This window comes from Sminthopsis crassicaudata, chromosome 2 (genome assembly GCF_048593235.1).
Source record: "Sminthopsis crassicaudata isolate SCR6 chromosome 2, ASM4859323v1, whole genome shotgun sequence".
Taxonomy (NCBI): Eukaryota; Metazoa; Chordata; class Mammalia; order Dasyuromorphia; family Dasyuridae; genus Sminthopsis; species Sminthopsis crassicaudata.
The window spans coordinates 310904174-310920941 of NC_133618.1; the positions used below are offsets into that span (position 1 = coordinate 310904174).

The following is a 16768-nucleotide window of genomic DNA, read 5'->3' on the forward strand; positions in this document are numbered from 1 at the left end:
GGCTCTATAAAAGAAAGAGAAGAAAAAATCTCTGTCCTGATGTTGAAGTGAATCCTAATGAAAAACACCCTAAGAGCACTGCAAAGAAAAATACAAAGAAAAGTAAATGTGATATAACTATTTGTTATAGAAGCCTGATACAAAGAAGAGTTTGGTAGATGGAGGTCATTTAAAGGACAGCTGGAAGAAAGAATGTTTTGAGTTGAGTTTTGAAGGAGAGGAAGAACATAGATTAATAGAATGATAACAGACAGTCCAAAAAGGGGGTATGCTTGTACGAAGATCCAGACTTCATAAAACCATGCAATTTCAGAGCTGGAAAGGAATCTCAGACACCAAGTCCATTTTATAGATTAAAAAATGAAGCCTGGAGAGATATAAATTATAATCCCAAAGTGTCACAATAGCATGTAAAAAAACCCAGGTCTGTGGCCTCTCATTCTAATGCTTTTTCCAATATACTATGGTGTGTGTATGTGTGTGTTGGCAGTTGTTTAGTTGTGCCTGGTTCTGTTTAGCTGGAGTTGAAAATAATGAAAAATTAAGGTGGTGAAAATTGGGGAAAATTCAGAAGTTATCTCTCAGGGGTTATAGGAGGGTCAGGGACTTGAAGAATCATAGAACTGGAAAGGTATTTAGTGCAACTCATATAGCTCAGTATGAATTGGTAATTCATAAATGGTTAGGTACCCATTCACGTGCCAAACATTATACAAACTAAAAAAGGGATTAATTGGAAAAATATACATAGCAAGGGCACTGTTGTTAAAGGTGGGCTACTAGTGAGCTGTGACCACTTCTACAACATTCCTAGCTACTATGTCAAGGATGCTCTAGTTGTTAGGAAGCTTTTTCTTATATTAAATTAGAATTTGTCTCCCTATGACTTCCATCAATTAGGTCTAGTTCTGTCCTCTAAGAGCAACCAGACTATTTCCTCTTCCACAATGTTAATCCTTTTAAAGCTTGAAGATAGGTATCAGATAGTTATCATATTGCCTTCTCCCATTACTCCTTCCCTCAGTTGTGCAGAATTGGAAGGATAGACACAGGGGAAATTCCTTTTGATGATGACATTGAAATTGGCTAAGGCTAAAAGCCTATAAGATAGGAAAAGAAACTTGTTTCTGAGGGTCTGCTTAATGAATAATGGGATAGGGCAGATAAGGTAAATATTTCCTGCCCAGTAATGCTCAAAATAGAGAAGGCTCCATAATTCAAGGTCTAAACACAAGGTATAAGTGGGGAGTCCACATAGCTTATTCAGGGGCAGAAGATTTGAATCACCTTTCCTACTCCCAGGAGTGTAGCGGGAAATGTTTAACAACCATAATATACTTTTAAGCTTAATTTGCATTATTAACATTTTCTCTACCACTTAAGTTTAAACAATCAACAAAATAATAAATTAAACCTTAATTAGTAGCATTTGCTAATTTTCAAAATCTAAACACTCATGCTATATTTAACAATTTTCTCTCAAAAGGTGATCCAGTATAGCCCTGCCAACTCCCCTTTTCCCCCATACCATACAGCCTTCACTCAGGATGAAGAAACACTTACTTCATTTTTATGATGTTGATTAACCAAGAAAAGTTACCCTGGGAGTAAAAAGGAGGGAGAAGAGTAAGTTAGCACAGTGTAAGGGAAATTCTTAGGTATATAGACAAGATCTGGAGAAGCACTAAGGGCTTCTGTCAAGACGTTATAACAGGGAATGTCATTAAGTCATAAAAAGTAAGTCACTCAGAGAGGATGGATCAGGGATGTGTATGAATGCACACACACACACACACACACACACACACACACACACACACACAGACACGATCACAGTTGGAAAAGGCCTCAGAGACTATCTGGTTCAAGTTCCTGATTTACAAAGGAAGACATTTTCCAGATTCACATAAGTAAGTGTGTCATTGTCAATTCAGGAATCCACACGCTGACTGCAGCCAGTGAAAGTGGCGTGGTGGATAGTGTGGGGACTGGAGTTGGAAGACTCATCTTCCTGAGTTCAAATCCAGCCAGACATTTACTAGCTGTGTGATCTTGAGCGAATCATTTAATCCCATTTGCCTCAAGTTTTTCCTTTGTAAAAAGAGCTGAAGAAGGAAATGACAAATCACTCTAAGAAAACTCCAAATGAGGTCATGAAGAGTTAGATATGACTTAACAACAACAAAAATGTGCCAAGCTCTGTGCTCACCTTCAAAGTATAAATCGTCTTGCAATATATTTAACAATTCTCTCTTACAAGTTTACTCCAGCATAGCCCTGCCCACTCTCCTCTTCCCCCATGCTCCTACCTCTGAAGGCTCTAGTCAAGTGTCCCTAGGAGCAAAGTTTTCTCATGTATATAAGGGAATAATAATCTTTGTCCTACTTACTCCCACGGAGCATTTCTGAGGACCAAATGAAATAATGGATGTGAACATGTTTATGCTAGATGTGTAGATGGGAATCATGAGTGTGTATCCATTTCTCCACTTGGCATTTCAAATTCTTCATTACCTGGCCCACTAGTCGCCATTTCTATGGTTCACTCTACTTACAAATTTGGAGTTCATAAGATCATAATATTTAAAACTGATAAAGAGTTTTTAGGGGCCAAGTTTGATCTCCTCATTACAAGTTGAAGACTCCAGATTCAAAGAGGTCTTCTGACTGCAAATCCCCCACCATTTCATGCAGACCCACCCATAATTAATCGCATCTCACTTGTATTCTAAAATCATATTCAATTAGTCATCAGAATGTAACAACAACGATAATAATTAGCATCTATATAGAACTTGTTGCTAGGCACCAAGTGCTTTAGCAATATTATCTCATTGAATCTTCACAACAACATGGAAGGTAACCTGTTATTATTTCCATTCCCTTAGTGAGGAAACTGAGATAAGAGGATGAGGGGCTCACCCAGGAACATACAGCTAAATAAGTGTCTGTGGGCACATCTGAACTTGGGTCTTTCTGACTCCAGACCCAGAATTCCACCTGAAATGTTCTTTAAGGAAATCCCTTTTTACTTTATATTTCTACAGCCAGCCCTTAGACCAGACGTACTGGTCACGTAAATCCTAGATTACTAGAAAAGCTTACTAGTTCTAACTACCTAATTCTAGTCCATCTTAAACATGCCAAATTTATTAATCTTTATTAATCTTCATATATAGGTAATCTCTGTATGTTTATATGTGTGTATGTATATTATATTATAGAGTATATATGTATATAGTACATATAACACATAAATATAGTGTGTACATATGCATAGCATATATTTATAGTGTGTATATATGTGCACATATATATGGTATGTGGGTGTGCACATATATAGTACATATAGTATGTGTATAAGTATAGTACATATATTTGGTGTGTGTATATATGGATGGATGTATAAATTTATAATGTGTGTATGGTGTATGGACATTGTACATATATAGTGTGTATAGAACATGTATACGCACAATATGTAAATAGTGTGTTTGGTGCATGTATATAGTATGTTTTATGTGTGTATGTGGTGTGTGTATATATAAAGTGCATATATAGTATATGTATACACACAATGTGTATATTTGGTACATATAGAGTGTGTATAGTATATATATGTGTGTGTGTGTGGCATACATAGTGTATATATGTGTGTATGGGATTTATAGTATATATTGTATGTGCATATTTGCATATATAGTAAGTGTATTTTTAGTGTATATATGGTATGTGTATAAACAGTATGTGTATATAAATATATATAGTGTGTATATTTGTATGTATATTATTTATATATACATATGTAGCACATATATAGTATAGGAATGAATATATATACACAGTGTTTGTGTGTGTATATATAATATGTATATGTGTATATGTTGTGTGTATATAATGTGTTTATAGTATATGTAGTATACACATATAAATATGTGTATATATGTGTGTGTATATAATGTGTTTATAGTATATGTAGTATACACATATAAATATGTGTGTGTATATATATATATATATATATATAGAGAGAGAGAGAGAGAGAGAGAGAGAGAGAGAGAGAGAGTGTATAAATAGTATGTGTATATACAGTATGTGTATGTAGGCATATGTAGTATTTGCATATATGATATATATAGTATGTATGTATATATAAAATGTATATAGTGTGTGCATGTAGGTGTATATGTGTATATGATGTATATGTACATGCTGAATATATTAATATGTGCATTGAATATATAATATGTAAATACAGTATGTAAATTTTATATATGTGATATTTTTGAATAGTATTATAAATGTATGTATATGTTGTGTGAGTATAATGTGTATAATGTATATATAGTGTGTGTTTGTATATATACTGTATATGTATAATGCATATATTCAGAGAGTATTTGTGTGTTTATTTATATAGTGTGTATATATTTATATGTATATATACGGTCTATGTACATGTATGTGTTTATATATGTAAACAGATATAATGTATGTGTATATACAATGTGTGTATATGTGCATATTCATAGTGTTATATAATATAATGTCTATAAAGTATATATAGTGTATAAAATGTGTATATATATATGTATATATAGTTTGCACGTAATATATAGTGTAGACAGTTATATGTTGTATATATAGTATATATATGTGTATAGTAATTTGTAAAAATAGTATGTGTATATAGTGTGTATGTATGTATATGTAGTATGTGTGTGCGGGGGTATGCATGTGTGTGTATATAGATAGGAATATACATATACACATATAGTGTGTGTATGTCTGTATATATAGTATCGGTATATGTTGTACATATATATATATATATATATATATATATATATATATATATATATATATATATATATATATATATATATATATATATATATATATATATATATACACGTATATATATATATATATATACGTATATATATATATACATATATATATATATACATATATATATATATATATATATATATATATATATATATATATATATATATATATATATATATATATATATATATATATATATGTATATATATATATATATATATATATATATATATATATAGTATTTTTATGTATAGTACAGGAGTTCTCAAACTACGGCCCACAGGCCAGATGCGGCCTTCTGAGGACGTTTATGGGGCCCGCCAGGTTATGGCAAATGGGCTGAGGGGCTGAGACAGAGTGTGAGCTTTTGTTTTTACTATAGTCCGGCCCTCCCACAGTCTGAGGGACAGTGAATTGGCCCCTTATTTAAAAAGTTTGAGGACCACTGGTATTGTATGTACATATTGTAATATATAGTATGCATATACATAGCATATATGAAAATAGAGAATTTGATATACATACATACATGCATATACACACACAAAGTTCAGACTAAGAACCCTTGGTCTAGACTATTGGTATTTTGGTGTGGGCCACCAGGAGTTCTCTCTGACATATCTGCATTTCATTTCCTAGACTGAAGGGGCAGGACCTCAATGCTCTGTACTCCAGGTTTCTGCACTTCAGGTGGAGCAGAAGGGTGACAAACCATTTGCTTTATAGGTGTTCATATTCCACAGGCTTTCCTCTACAGGTGTTTCAGTTCTTTGATCTTTGCAGGCAATAGGGGAGTGGCCAAATTATAGGAAGAGCAATAATTAGATGTGTTTAACATGGACTAGAGATAGGGAAGCCAGCTAGAAAACTTTTGTGGGGTATATATCTGGCCCAAGTATCAAGTATATAAAGAGAACAGAAAGAATTCATCAAAGAAACATATATATGCACAAATAGATATATATATGTATGTTTCTCCATATAGACATACATCTATTATAAACATATTTTGTGTTTTATGTTTGTGTTAATGTTATATAATAAATATGAATTTATATGTTATAATAGACAATATTTATATTTGAACTGAGGACTTTGTGACTCCAAGTCTGTCATTGTACCAACTTGTGCGTTATCTACAATAGATACAATATTGGGCCTGGAGTCAAGAAGACTCCATCTTCCTGAGTAAAAATCTGGCTTTAGATATTAGCTGTGTGACTTATTCTGTTTTCCTTAGTTTCCTCATCTGGAAAATGAGCTGGAGAATGAAACAGCAACATGAAACATTTTAAACATAAATATGCATAAAAATGCATAAAATAAAATATATGGGATTACAAGAGAAAATAGGTATTGAAGAAGTTTTTAAATAGAGATATTATATAAATTTATACTTTTTATATACTATATATTAATATGGTAGCTAGATAGAACAGTGGATAGAATGCCAGGCCTGGAATCAGGAAATCTCATCTTCCTGAGTTCAAATCCAGCCTTTTACTATCTGTATGACTCTGGATAAGTCACTTAACCCTGTTTGCCTCAATTTCCTCATCTTTCTTTGCCAATTATTTTATATTATGTCTTTTTTGTACTTTTAACCTACCAAAATTCTCTGTATCCTAAAAATTCATTACATTTTTGAGACTTGGAGCAGGGGTTCTCAAACTGCGGTCTGCTGAGGATGTTTATGCGGCTGCCAGGTTATGGCAAATGGGCTAAGGGGAGGAGACAGTGTGAGGTTTTGTTTTTACTATAGTCCAGCCCTCCCATAGTCTGAGGGACAGTGAACTGGCCCTCTATTTAAAAAGTTTGAGGACCACTGAAGTCTTGGAGGATATACTTAAGCTATTTTCTATGATTCAAATGTCCTCTTTTCATTTAAAGCCTAAACCAGTTGCCATTCCTTCACAATGCCTTTCCCCATTCTCTGGTTACAAATATCCTTTCCATTCAGCTTCATATAGAACTTTGTTTTGTAAATCTCTAACACATTTATCATGTAATATTTTTATAGCATGTAATGATCTATATTGCTAGATTGACCCTGGAAAAATCTTTATGGCATTGTTGTTTTTGAAACTTTAGGTCTCCTGCAGCACTTTATAGTTTTGTACATAGCAGAGGACTTAATACATATTTGCTTTGTTATAATATCAGAATTAAATTTTCTTCCATTCTTACTCTGCTAATCCATTTCATTACATTTACCTGTTTTTTCTCATGACTTTCCAAGTCAGCCCATTTGTTCTAGTTGAGCAAGGTTCCTTGATGTTGTTTCCCCACTTATGTCTTGTTAATTATCAATTCTACAACTTTGTTTTTCTATTCTTCCTCCCTTCACTAAGATTGACCTTTCACTTTGTTGAGGATCAATTCAAAATACCTTCTCCATGAAAATTCTGACATAATCAGAATGACCTACTATGGTATAATCAATATTTATCTATACTCAGTATAGTCAGTATTGCACTATTACAGCTGTTCAATCTGGTCTGGATCACCCTCTTCAAAATGGCTTTTATCTATTTTTGCAGTCTTATTTCATGTTATTTCCCTACACATGCTCGTTTGGGTTTCTCTCCTTCAAAGAATTCCTAACTTCCTTTAAGAGAGAGCTCAGGAACCACTTCCTGAGACTTTTTTTTAATATCCCTTAGATGCTAGTTTTGTCTTGACCTTGAAATTACTATTTTATATTTTTTATTTGCTTATCTATGTCCATTTTACAATCTCCCCAGAAGCATGCAAACTTTTTAACTGAAGGGACCATTTTCCTCATATTAAAAAAAAAAAAAAATCTAGCACCAAGGACAGTGCCTTATATACTAGTGAGTGCTTGACAAACTTTTGTTTGAAATCTAACTAAACAATTGTTTTGGAACTTCTTCCAGAATTAGGGGCCATGTGAGATATATCTGGATTTCTCCTAAGTTACTGGGCACATGAAAAAATATTTGCTGAATGATGAATATGGAAATATTTAGAAGAATTGTACATTTAACCTATATTAAATTGCTTGCTTTCTTAGGGAAGGAAGAGGGGGAAGAGAGGGAGAAACATTTGGAATACAGGATTTTGCAAAGGTGAATGTTAAAAACTATTTTTGCATGTATTTGAGAAAATAAAATACTATAAAAACAAAACAAGACAAAAATATGCTTGCTGTGTAACTGAATCCATTTTTCTTTGATGGTTTTACAGATTTGTTTTATCTGGTCAGCTTGATTCCAAATTCTTTAAGGAAAGAAACTATGGCTTCTGGGAAAATGTGTCAGAATAAGGCAGGGATTTAATAAATGCTTGCTGAATTGAAATGAATCGGATGTGGTCATCTTCCAAGGGAAATACAAAGACAAATAAGGACATGTGCATAAGCATATACCTATGAGAGAAATAATTATTAATAACCAATGATTTGGGGAGATTCAGATTTTCCCCCTTTTCACTTATCCTCATTTCAAGACCTCAGTCTCTAAAGGTAGAGGTATGTTCTCTATCCAGATCCCATTTAGGTAGGGGAACAATTGTGTTTTTCTCAGATTTGGATGGGGATAAATTCTTTGAATAGATTGCTCAAGGCTAGAGTTAACTTAAAGCAAATGACATAACCAAACTTCATATCTGGTCCTTCATTGTAATATTCATTCTCTCTTTAATCAGAGTTGATTGAACTCTCAGGAACATCCCTCTTCCAATGGACATATAAGTCATAAGCCTACTGCTAAAATGGTCTCAGGAACAGACAACAAGTAACCATTCCTTTATCTAAATGATTGTTAATTATTATAAGTATCATTAATAAAATGATTAAATTGTTGAGTATTTATATTAGTATTTATTAATAAAATTATAATTATTATTAATAATAGTGACTAAATTACCCAGAAATTATGTCTTTTGAATATTTTAAAATACCATACCTATCTGCTTATGATATGTAAATAAAAATATATAAATGAAATAGAGCTCATGTATGCACTCCTGGCTCAACTCACTTTTTGAATTATTCCCTCAATACACATACATGCATTGTTTAGTCATGGAATGGTTTGCATTTCCTTCTTTAGGACTTTTTACAAATGGGGAAACAAATGAGGAAACTGAGGAAAATAGAGTTAAGTGACTTGCCCAAAGTGACATAGCTAGTGTCTGAAGCCAGATTTGAACTTAGGAAGATTCCAGATTCAGCACTCTATCCACTATGTCACCTACACACACACACACACACACACACACACACACACACACACACACACACTCTCACAAACACACACACACCATACATATATACATACATACATACATAAACACAAAACAGTTGTCTTGCCAACTTAGGGAAGACTCCATCTTAGGGCCTCCTCATTGGTTGGCGAGGGCTCTGCCTGGGATTACTGTTTCTTGAAGGGTTTCAGCCATGTTACAAACTTTATTTCTAACTCAATGTCTCTCCAGAATGCTTTACATCCCCAGGTTACCTCCCCCCTGTTTTTTCCCTGCTTCCCTTTAAGTTTTATCTCCCTCTATTTCTATGCAAATTTTTTGGGGAGCAGGTCAATGGAAACCTGTCTTTGAGTATCTAGTGAGAAATCTGGTCTCAGGAATGGAACTCTTACCTTAGTATGTATTCATTCATTCATACCAGCACCTCCATCAAATACTTACCGTATCTATTTTCTGTACCTCCAGGATAGGTTCCATTGGGGAATTCTTATCACTTTGCTCTCCAAAGAACAGTGAGATCAAGCTAGCCATAGAGAAAGGAGAGGGAGAAAAAGAGGAAAGGAAGAAAGAAGGAGAGAACAGATTTTTATCATTTGAAGTCTGACCCTTTGGTCATTATTCCACTTGCTATATTCTCTTCTCTCTTCTTGTCTAGGATCAGGAATGAATGTTCTCAGTTCCCATACTAGCAAAAGAGATTTTTCAGTTCATTAGCTGTAGAAACAACCACAGTCCCTGAATTTGAGGTCAGATCCATGTAATTCCAAATTCAGGGTTCTATTACTCATTGGCTCTGATCATTAAGAAGTCACTTTGACTCTGTAACAGTTCTCTCCTGTACATGATGAAGTACTGAAACTAAACTTCTAGTATCTCTTCCTAAGCATCTCTTCAAACTTGAGATCCCAATGATTCTGATGATCAGGTAACAAAAGAATCTCAAAAATATAGAGGTAATGCTTCCCAGAGGGAAAATGGTGGGGAGTGCAGAGTAGTAGTGGAAAGGAGGAAAGGCAACATATAGTAGTAGCTAGAACTGATAAGTTCTATGAGTATAGTCCCTGAAACCAAAGAAATTCTATGAATCCTTTTATCTTTATCTGACATACTCAAATTAGTCAATTCCAAGTTCTGGTGTTATTTTGTCCTAGAATAAAAAAATGAATGAATACGTACAAAAAGCCCTAAACTCCATTAGACCTTAGTATAAGACCACATGAACCCTTTTCCTCTTTGGACTATCCCTAATAGGTCTATCAGCTGAATTTTCTGATTGTTGATTTGTAGTTGTTTGCATTTTGCCTCCCCATTAGATTTTTAACTCAATTGAGAGCAGGGATTATCTTTTGCCTTTATTTCTCCAGCACTTAGCATGATGCCTGTCACATAGTGAACACTTTAGATCAGGGGTTCTCAAACTATGGCCTGCAGGCCAGATGCGGCCAGCAGGATTATGGCAAATGGGCTGAGGGGCTGAGACAGTGTGAGTTTTTATTTTTACTATAGTCAGGCCCTCCAACAGTCTGAGGGACTGTGAACTGGCCCCTTATTTAAAAAGTTTGAGGGCCACTGTGTAGATGTAGGTATGACTGTGTACAAGGACCAGAACTGAATCAATACAGAGGATTAAAGTGTTTTTTATTGTTACTGTTCTCATGTTAACATGACTTATCATGTTAACATGACAGTTAATTAAATCTAGCTTCTTGTTGGGTGGTCTTGAAGAAGTAAAAAGAGTCAATATTCACATGTGGTTGCATATTGTAACATGAGGAAGAAAAAAACATCCTAGGCCAATAATTTTCGGCCTGGGGAAATTTAATTTCCCAAATGGAGCTATTCAACTGGGGTCCTTCAGTGGATTCATCAACTTGGGATTTGATGAGGACAGATCTAGATTCAAGTCTATTCTGTATTCTAGAGTCAAGTGATTCTAGGGAATAAGTGTGGGCTTGTTGGATAGATTGAGTCTTACCTTTCATGATTTGTTAGCAGACTTAGGCGTCCATAGTCCCAGGCAGCTTTCCGAAGGAAGGCATAGACAAAAATAGCAATCTGCAGTTGGAAAGAAAAGTGAGTCAAGATCAGTGTTCTACTCCTGATGACACTGGAGACCCTCTTTTGGCTCAAAAGGGAGTTAATATGCCTGGGGACTATTACCCTAACCCTTTGACAGTTAGGAATAGACTCTTCAATCATTTCAAAAAAGAAATGAAGGAGGGTCTTGGTTCAAGAGCATTGGACTGGAAATTAGGAGGCTGGGTGAAGTCTTAGGTCTGCCACTCAGTTTTGTTATCAGTGAAGAAAAAACACAGCTAAGATAATAGCTTAGATTTAGGACTGAAAGAGACCTTGGAGATCATTGAGACATTTTCATTGAGAGGAAAAACCCTTCATTTTATAGATGAGGAAACTGAGGCTAAAAAGTTAAGTACAATAGTCTATCCACTACACCATACTGGCTTTAAAATTGGGGGTGTTGGGCTAAATGACCTCTAGTAGCTGAATTACTCATTCAGCCCTTATGAGTTTCAGTTTCCTCCTCTCTAGGAATATCTATCCTGTTTACTTCCATGGTTAGGCTGTGAGCCTCTAATGAGATATCTTTTGTAATCATACGGAGACAAGAAACTCCATATCTTGTTTTAGCTAGTTATTTGACCTTGAATACACCAATCAATCCCTTTGTAACTCCATTTACTTATCAATAAAATGACAGAGTTGAAAGAGATCTTAATGATCCCTTTTCAACCATAACCTTCAATGATATTCTGATCTCTTCACTAAATTTTTATTCTACCTCTTACCTTTATCTGGAATGAAGTCCTATCAAGGAAACAAGCTTAGCCCCCACTGCTAGATGACCACTAGAGGTCACTTTCAGTTCTAAATGTATGATACGATCATATTTTGACTCTATGAATCCAGGAGTCCTACTATTCCTCTCTTGTTTGGACTCCCAAACAGGTATATGACCGTGGCTAATCACCAGCTCACATTGGTACATCTATGGCTAGGACTCATTATAGGGCCATTCATTTTCTTTCTTCTCTCCACCCTGCCACTGACTTACCAGCCAGAAGCAGAGGTTTAAGATTAACACAATGGGTATTCCACCAAAGCTCTGCCCCCTCATTATAACACTCCTGGTATGAAAGCATGCGTTCAATGATTGGTTGTTGAGTCTTTGTACAACATTCAGAATATCCAGGGGCATAGTGTTTTGGCTCACTGCGTCTGGGAACGTGGGATCCATTTTGCCAAGGCTGATTCCTCCTTACTCTGGGAAACAGAAGACTAGGGAGGAAAGAAAATTGTATTAGTTAAAAGCCACAGTCAGGATATCTTCCACAATGCCAGGCTCCACACCCTATCCTTCAAAAGAGCAGGCTACTGCACAGGACATCCACAGAATAAAACGCCTGGTGCCCAGTTCAGTCCTCAACCCTAACCCTCCCAAAGCTCAGCACCAACAGAGCAAAGGAAAGGGACTATATACTTATATACTAATCATGCAAATCAGCACCAACCCAAGATCCTAAAGGAAAATAGCAAAATGTAAGCAAGCATTCTAATCATGTATCAAAGAACTGATTTTATAAGTTAAACACCAAAGCAGATTTATAACTTAGCAGATGAGTCTTAAATGATTGGCTAATGCTGAAGAAGCTATATGATTTTCCCTATAATCATCCAGCTAATAAGTCTCAGAAGTAGTATCAGACAGAGAGATTTGAAGTCAGGGCTTTCTGACTCCTGGTATAGTAGCCTATCCACAGGTTATCTCTCTTAAATATTTAGATAAGAATTAAACATAGATTGTAGGTTAGTTAGGACCATCTTTAGAATACTAAAGATGCCCTATTAAAAAGTGAAATGGGCTACAAAAATACTACAGTGGGCTGGTAGATATTTAAACCTATCTGAAAGCTTATTCTGTCCCTAACAATTTTGGTTCTGGATCCTATCTACTCTATCTTCACTCTTATTTGGGAAAGGACGGTCCTAGAAAGGAAAATAAAAATACTTTCTTATATTTCATATGCAAAACAGCCCTAACTTTCTCCTTTTATTTCTTGTATCCATCTCTTTTTCCTTTCAGAAAGATGGAATTCACATTTTTGTGTTCTTCCTTTGTCTATATAAACCTGTTTTCAAATAAGCATTCCATAAATTTATTCATACTAAATCCTAAAAACCTGAAAACAGAATTATGCTTCTCAGAGGACTCATAAGTTTTACGTGAAGGGAATGAAATTCTAATATGGTAACATAAATATCAACAAATGAGTGATATATTCTAGGATGCACTTGGAACCTTCTAGATTGGGAATTCTTAATCTGAGGTCTATGAACTTGCTTTCAAAATATTTCAATATGATTTAATATTTCAATATAATTTGCTTCCTTTATAATCCTATATGTTTTATTTTATAAATTTAAAACCATGATTGTGAGAAAGGGTCCATAGGCTTTACTAGATGTCAAAGGTATACATGACACCTAAACAAAAGATTAGAAGCTCTTGGTCTAGATGGTTTTTTAAAAAATCATATTACTTTATCTATACATAAAAGTCTGACCTACTCTTAGCTTGGGAGATTAAGGCCAGTCCCTTGAAGGAGTATGGGAAACATCCTGCCCATTGGGTGGTCTATTTTTGAAGGAAGCAAGACATCTGAGGAACTCACAATAGGGAACCCCTAGGGAACCTGATTTTTTTTTTTAAATAAGAACTCTTACCTGAGAATGTCTCCCACTAAAAACTCAAGTCAAGTCCACAGGCTGAGGTCAGCCATACTTTAAGGTGAGGGAAGATGGAGAAGCTACAAAAGAAAAGGTTTTCACATTCAAGTGAGCCACAAATGGAGAAAAGTCCATTGGGTTGGGGATTAGATATGGAAAAAGGAAAAATCTACTTCCTCCCGCCATAGTCCCAGCCCTTTAATTCTTGTTGGACACATTCTTTCCTTCTCTACAAGAATGTTGGTGCCTTTATGATTCTGCCCAAGTTTGTAGTTCTGCTCATGGTGACCAAGTGACCACCAATGCTAGCTTTCTTTCTTTGCTGATCCTAAAGCAGGTGCTAAGTGGGCAGCAGTTCCCTGTTCTTCTACTACTCGGTCTGGCATGGGGGTGGTTGGAGAAGGATTAAGACCAGAATGGTAATGTTTTCTCTTCTTACATTGAAGGTAGCCATTTGGGAAGAGAAATGGAGGTAGTTATGTAGCTGCTGTCTGTAGAATATTCATCTTGCTCAATTATTAGAAGGGGTAAGGCTGAAGCTCTTCTGGCATGAATGCGTTTCTTTTGAATACTATGAAGCTTTTATTTGTACCTTCTAAAGAAGTGCAACTTTGTCTTTACATGTAATTGAAAAAATATCTAAAAATAAAAAATTAAATTTTAAAAATAGATTGCCATCTCAGAAAGGGAAGAGGGGATGGAAAGAGGGAAGGAAACAATTTGGAGCTCGAAATTTTGAAAAGTGAAGGATGTAAATTGTTCAGAACAAGGAAAAGTGTCCAATTTCTGTGGACCTTAGAATGTCTCTGTCAGTTCTGCTTGGCCAGTGGATGATGAAATCATGGGGAAGTAATGATGATAAGCATATTTATGAAATGTTTAAAAGATTTATAGAACATTTTCCCTACAACATTGTTTTCTATATTATGAATAATTCCTCTTCATACAAATGAGTGGCTCAGTCAAACTGTGGCTCTTATTGTTCCATCTTTGTACTGGTTGTCCTTCATTTCTGGAATGTTATCCTTTCCTACCTCTACCTCATAGAATCACTAAGGTTCTTTAAGTTGCAGTTCAATTATCACCTTTTGAATGAGACTTTTCAAATCCCCATAGTGATTAATAATGTCTTTTCCCTCTACATGCTCTTTAATTGTATCACAAATGCCTTTATGCGTACATAATGTTTTCCCTGATAGGTTATAGATTTTGTGAGGTCAAGGACTATTCAACCTTTGGTTTTGCATTCAAGTGTCTTGGCACATGGTAAGTTCATAATATGCTTTGATTAAGTGGATAATGAAGCAAGACAAATATAATTCTCCCTATTTTACAGATAACCAAAAAAAATCGAAATGTTAAGTAACCTGACCAGTATTACAGAGCCGTACTAGAAGATTTTGCAGAACTACTATTTGTTCTGTTATTAATCTTTGAAAACAATAATAATTATGGCTAGCATTTATATGGCTATAGATTTTTATCCTTATATCATTTTATCCTTTGAATAATCCTAGATGGTAATTGCTATTATAACTCTGATTTGATAGAAGAGAAAACTGAGGCAGACTGAAATTAAGCGGCTTTAAAAAGGTCACATAGCTAGTAAATGTCTAAGGTTAGATTTTAACTTGAGTTTTCCTGTCTCTAGATCCAGGGCTGTGGAGAATAGGAGACTTTCTTGAAAAACAAGCAACAGAAATGGACAGATCTTTTTTAATTTTTTAAAAGGGGGGAAAGGGTAGATTCCATAAACTAAAGACTATTGAGCTTAATACAGATTCTCAGAAAAGTTTCAGAACTAATTATTAAGCAAATTGCTTATGATCACTTAGAGAAAAGGAGATCATTAGCAGCCAGGATGGAACCACAAAAAGAAAGTTTCATCTAAGTAAAGAGCAGTTTTTCCTTTATAGGACAGCATTACTAAAATGATAGATCTGTAAAATACCATAGAGTCCTTCTTAGTATGGATTATTTCATTATTTGTACCTGGCACACAGCTCAGTCTAGTTGTTTTCAACTCTGTGACCCTCTTTGGGGATTTTCTTGGCAAAAATGCTGTTGTAGTTTGCTATTTTCTTCTCCAGCTCATTTTACAGTTGAGGAAACTAAGGCAAATAGGGTTAATTGAATTGCCTAGAGACACATAGCTGTAAATATCTTAGACCAGATTTGAATTCAGGAAGTTGAATCTTCATGACTTCCAAGTCCAGTTCTCTATCCACTGTGCCACTTAGTTGTCCCAGTACATAGCAGACACTTAATAAATAGTTGATTGATTAACATAGTATTTCTGGATTCTAGCAATGCATGAGACAAAGTCTTTCATGAGAACATGATGTTTTTGTGGACAAGATGGAAAAATTATGGTTAGATGATTATGGAATTAGATGGATTCATAGCTAGTAGAATGACTGTACTCAAATCTAAAATGATAAGTGAATTGATATGAACCTTTAAGGTCTATGTCTGCCACTTTATTCTATTCAACACCTTAATCAATGACTTTGGCATGGACATAACTAGGATGCTTGCCTAATGACATAATTTTGTTGTTGGTCAGTCATTTCAATCATGACACTATTTTCTTGCCAGAGATATCAGAGTGGTTTGCCATTTCCTTCTTCAGCTCATTTTAGAGATAAGGAAATGGAGGTAAATAAGGTTAAGTGACTTGCTCAGTCACCCATCTAGTAAGTACCTGAGACCAGATTTGAATTCAGAAAGATGTCTTTCTGATTCCAGCCCTAGTACTCTTGTGCTCTAAATTTAGATATCTAGATGTTAAGTCAGATGACAGAAGAAAAATCCAAGATCTCACCAATCTAGAAGAATGGACCAAATTTAAAAAGATAAAACTGCATATAAAATCTTAAACTTAAATTAACATTATGAAAAAATCATCTTTATCCGTATGGGATAGAAGAGATGGGAATGGCTT

General features: G+C 34.8%; 1 protein-coding gene across 17 annotated transcripts in view; it reads right to left on the reverse strand.

Moving 5' to 3' along the window:
• Window positions 1-16768, reverse strand: part of TMEM63C (transmembrane protein 63C) — a 132141-nt gene that overhangs the window by 61651 nt on the left and 53722 nt on the right. For all 17 annotated transcript variants that reach the window (XM_074289905.1, XM_074289913.1, XM_074289907.1 and 14 more), the window contains 5 exons: window positions 13822-13904; window positions 12152-12375; window positions 11054-11133; window positions 9520-9601; window positions 1564-1601 (listed from right to left, as the gene is read on the reverse strand). In XM_074289905.1, coding sequence (XP_074146006.1) covers window positions 1564-1601; window positions 9520-9601; window positions 11054-11133; window positions 12152-12334 — 383 coding nt within the window. In that variant the 5' untranslated portion in view covers window positions 12335-12375; window positions 13822-13904. The remainder of the gene's footprint in view (window positions 1-1563; window positions 1602-9519; window positions 9602-11053; window positions 11134-12151; window positions 12376-13821; window positions 13905-16768) is intronic.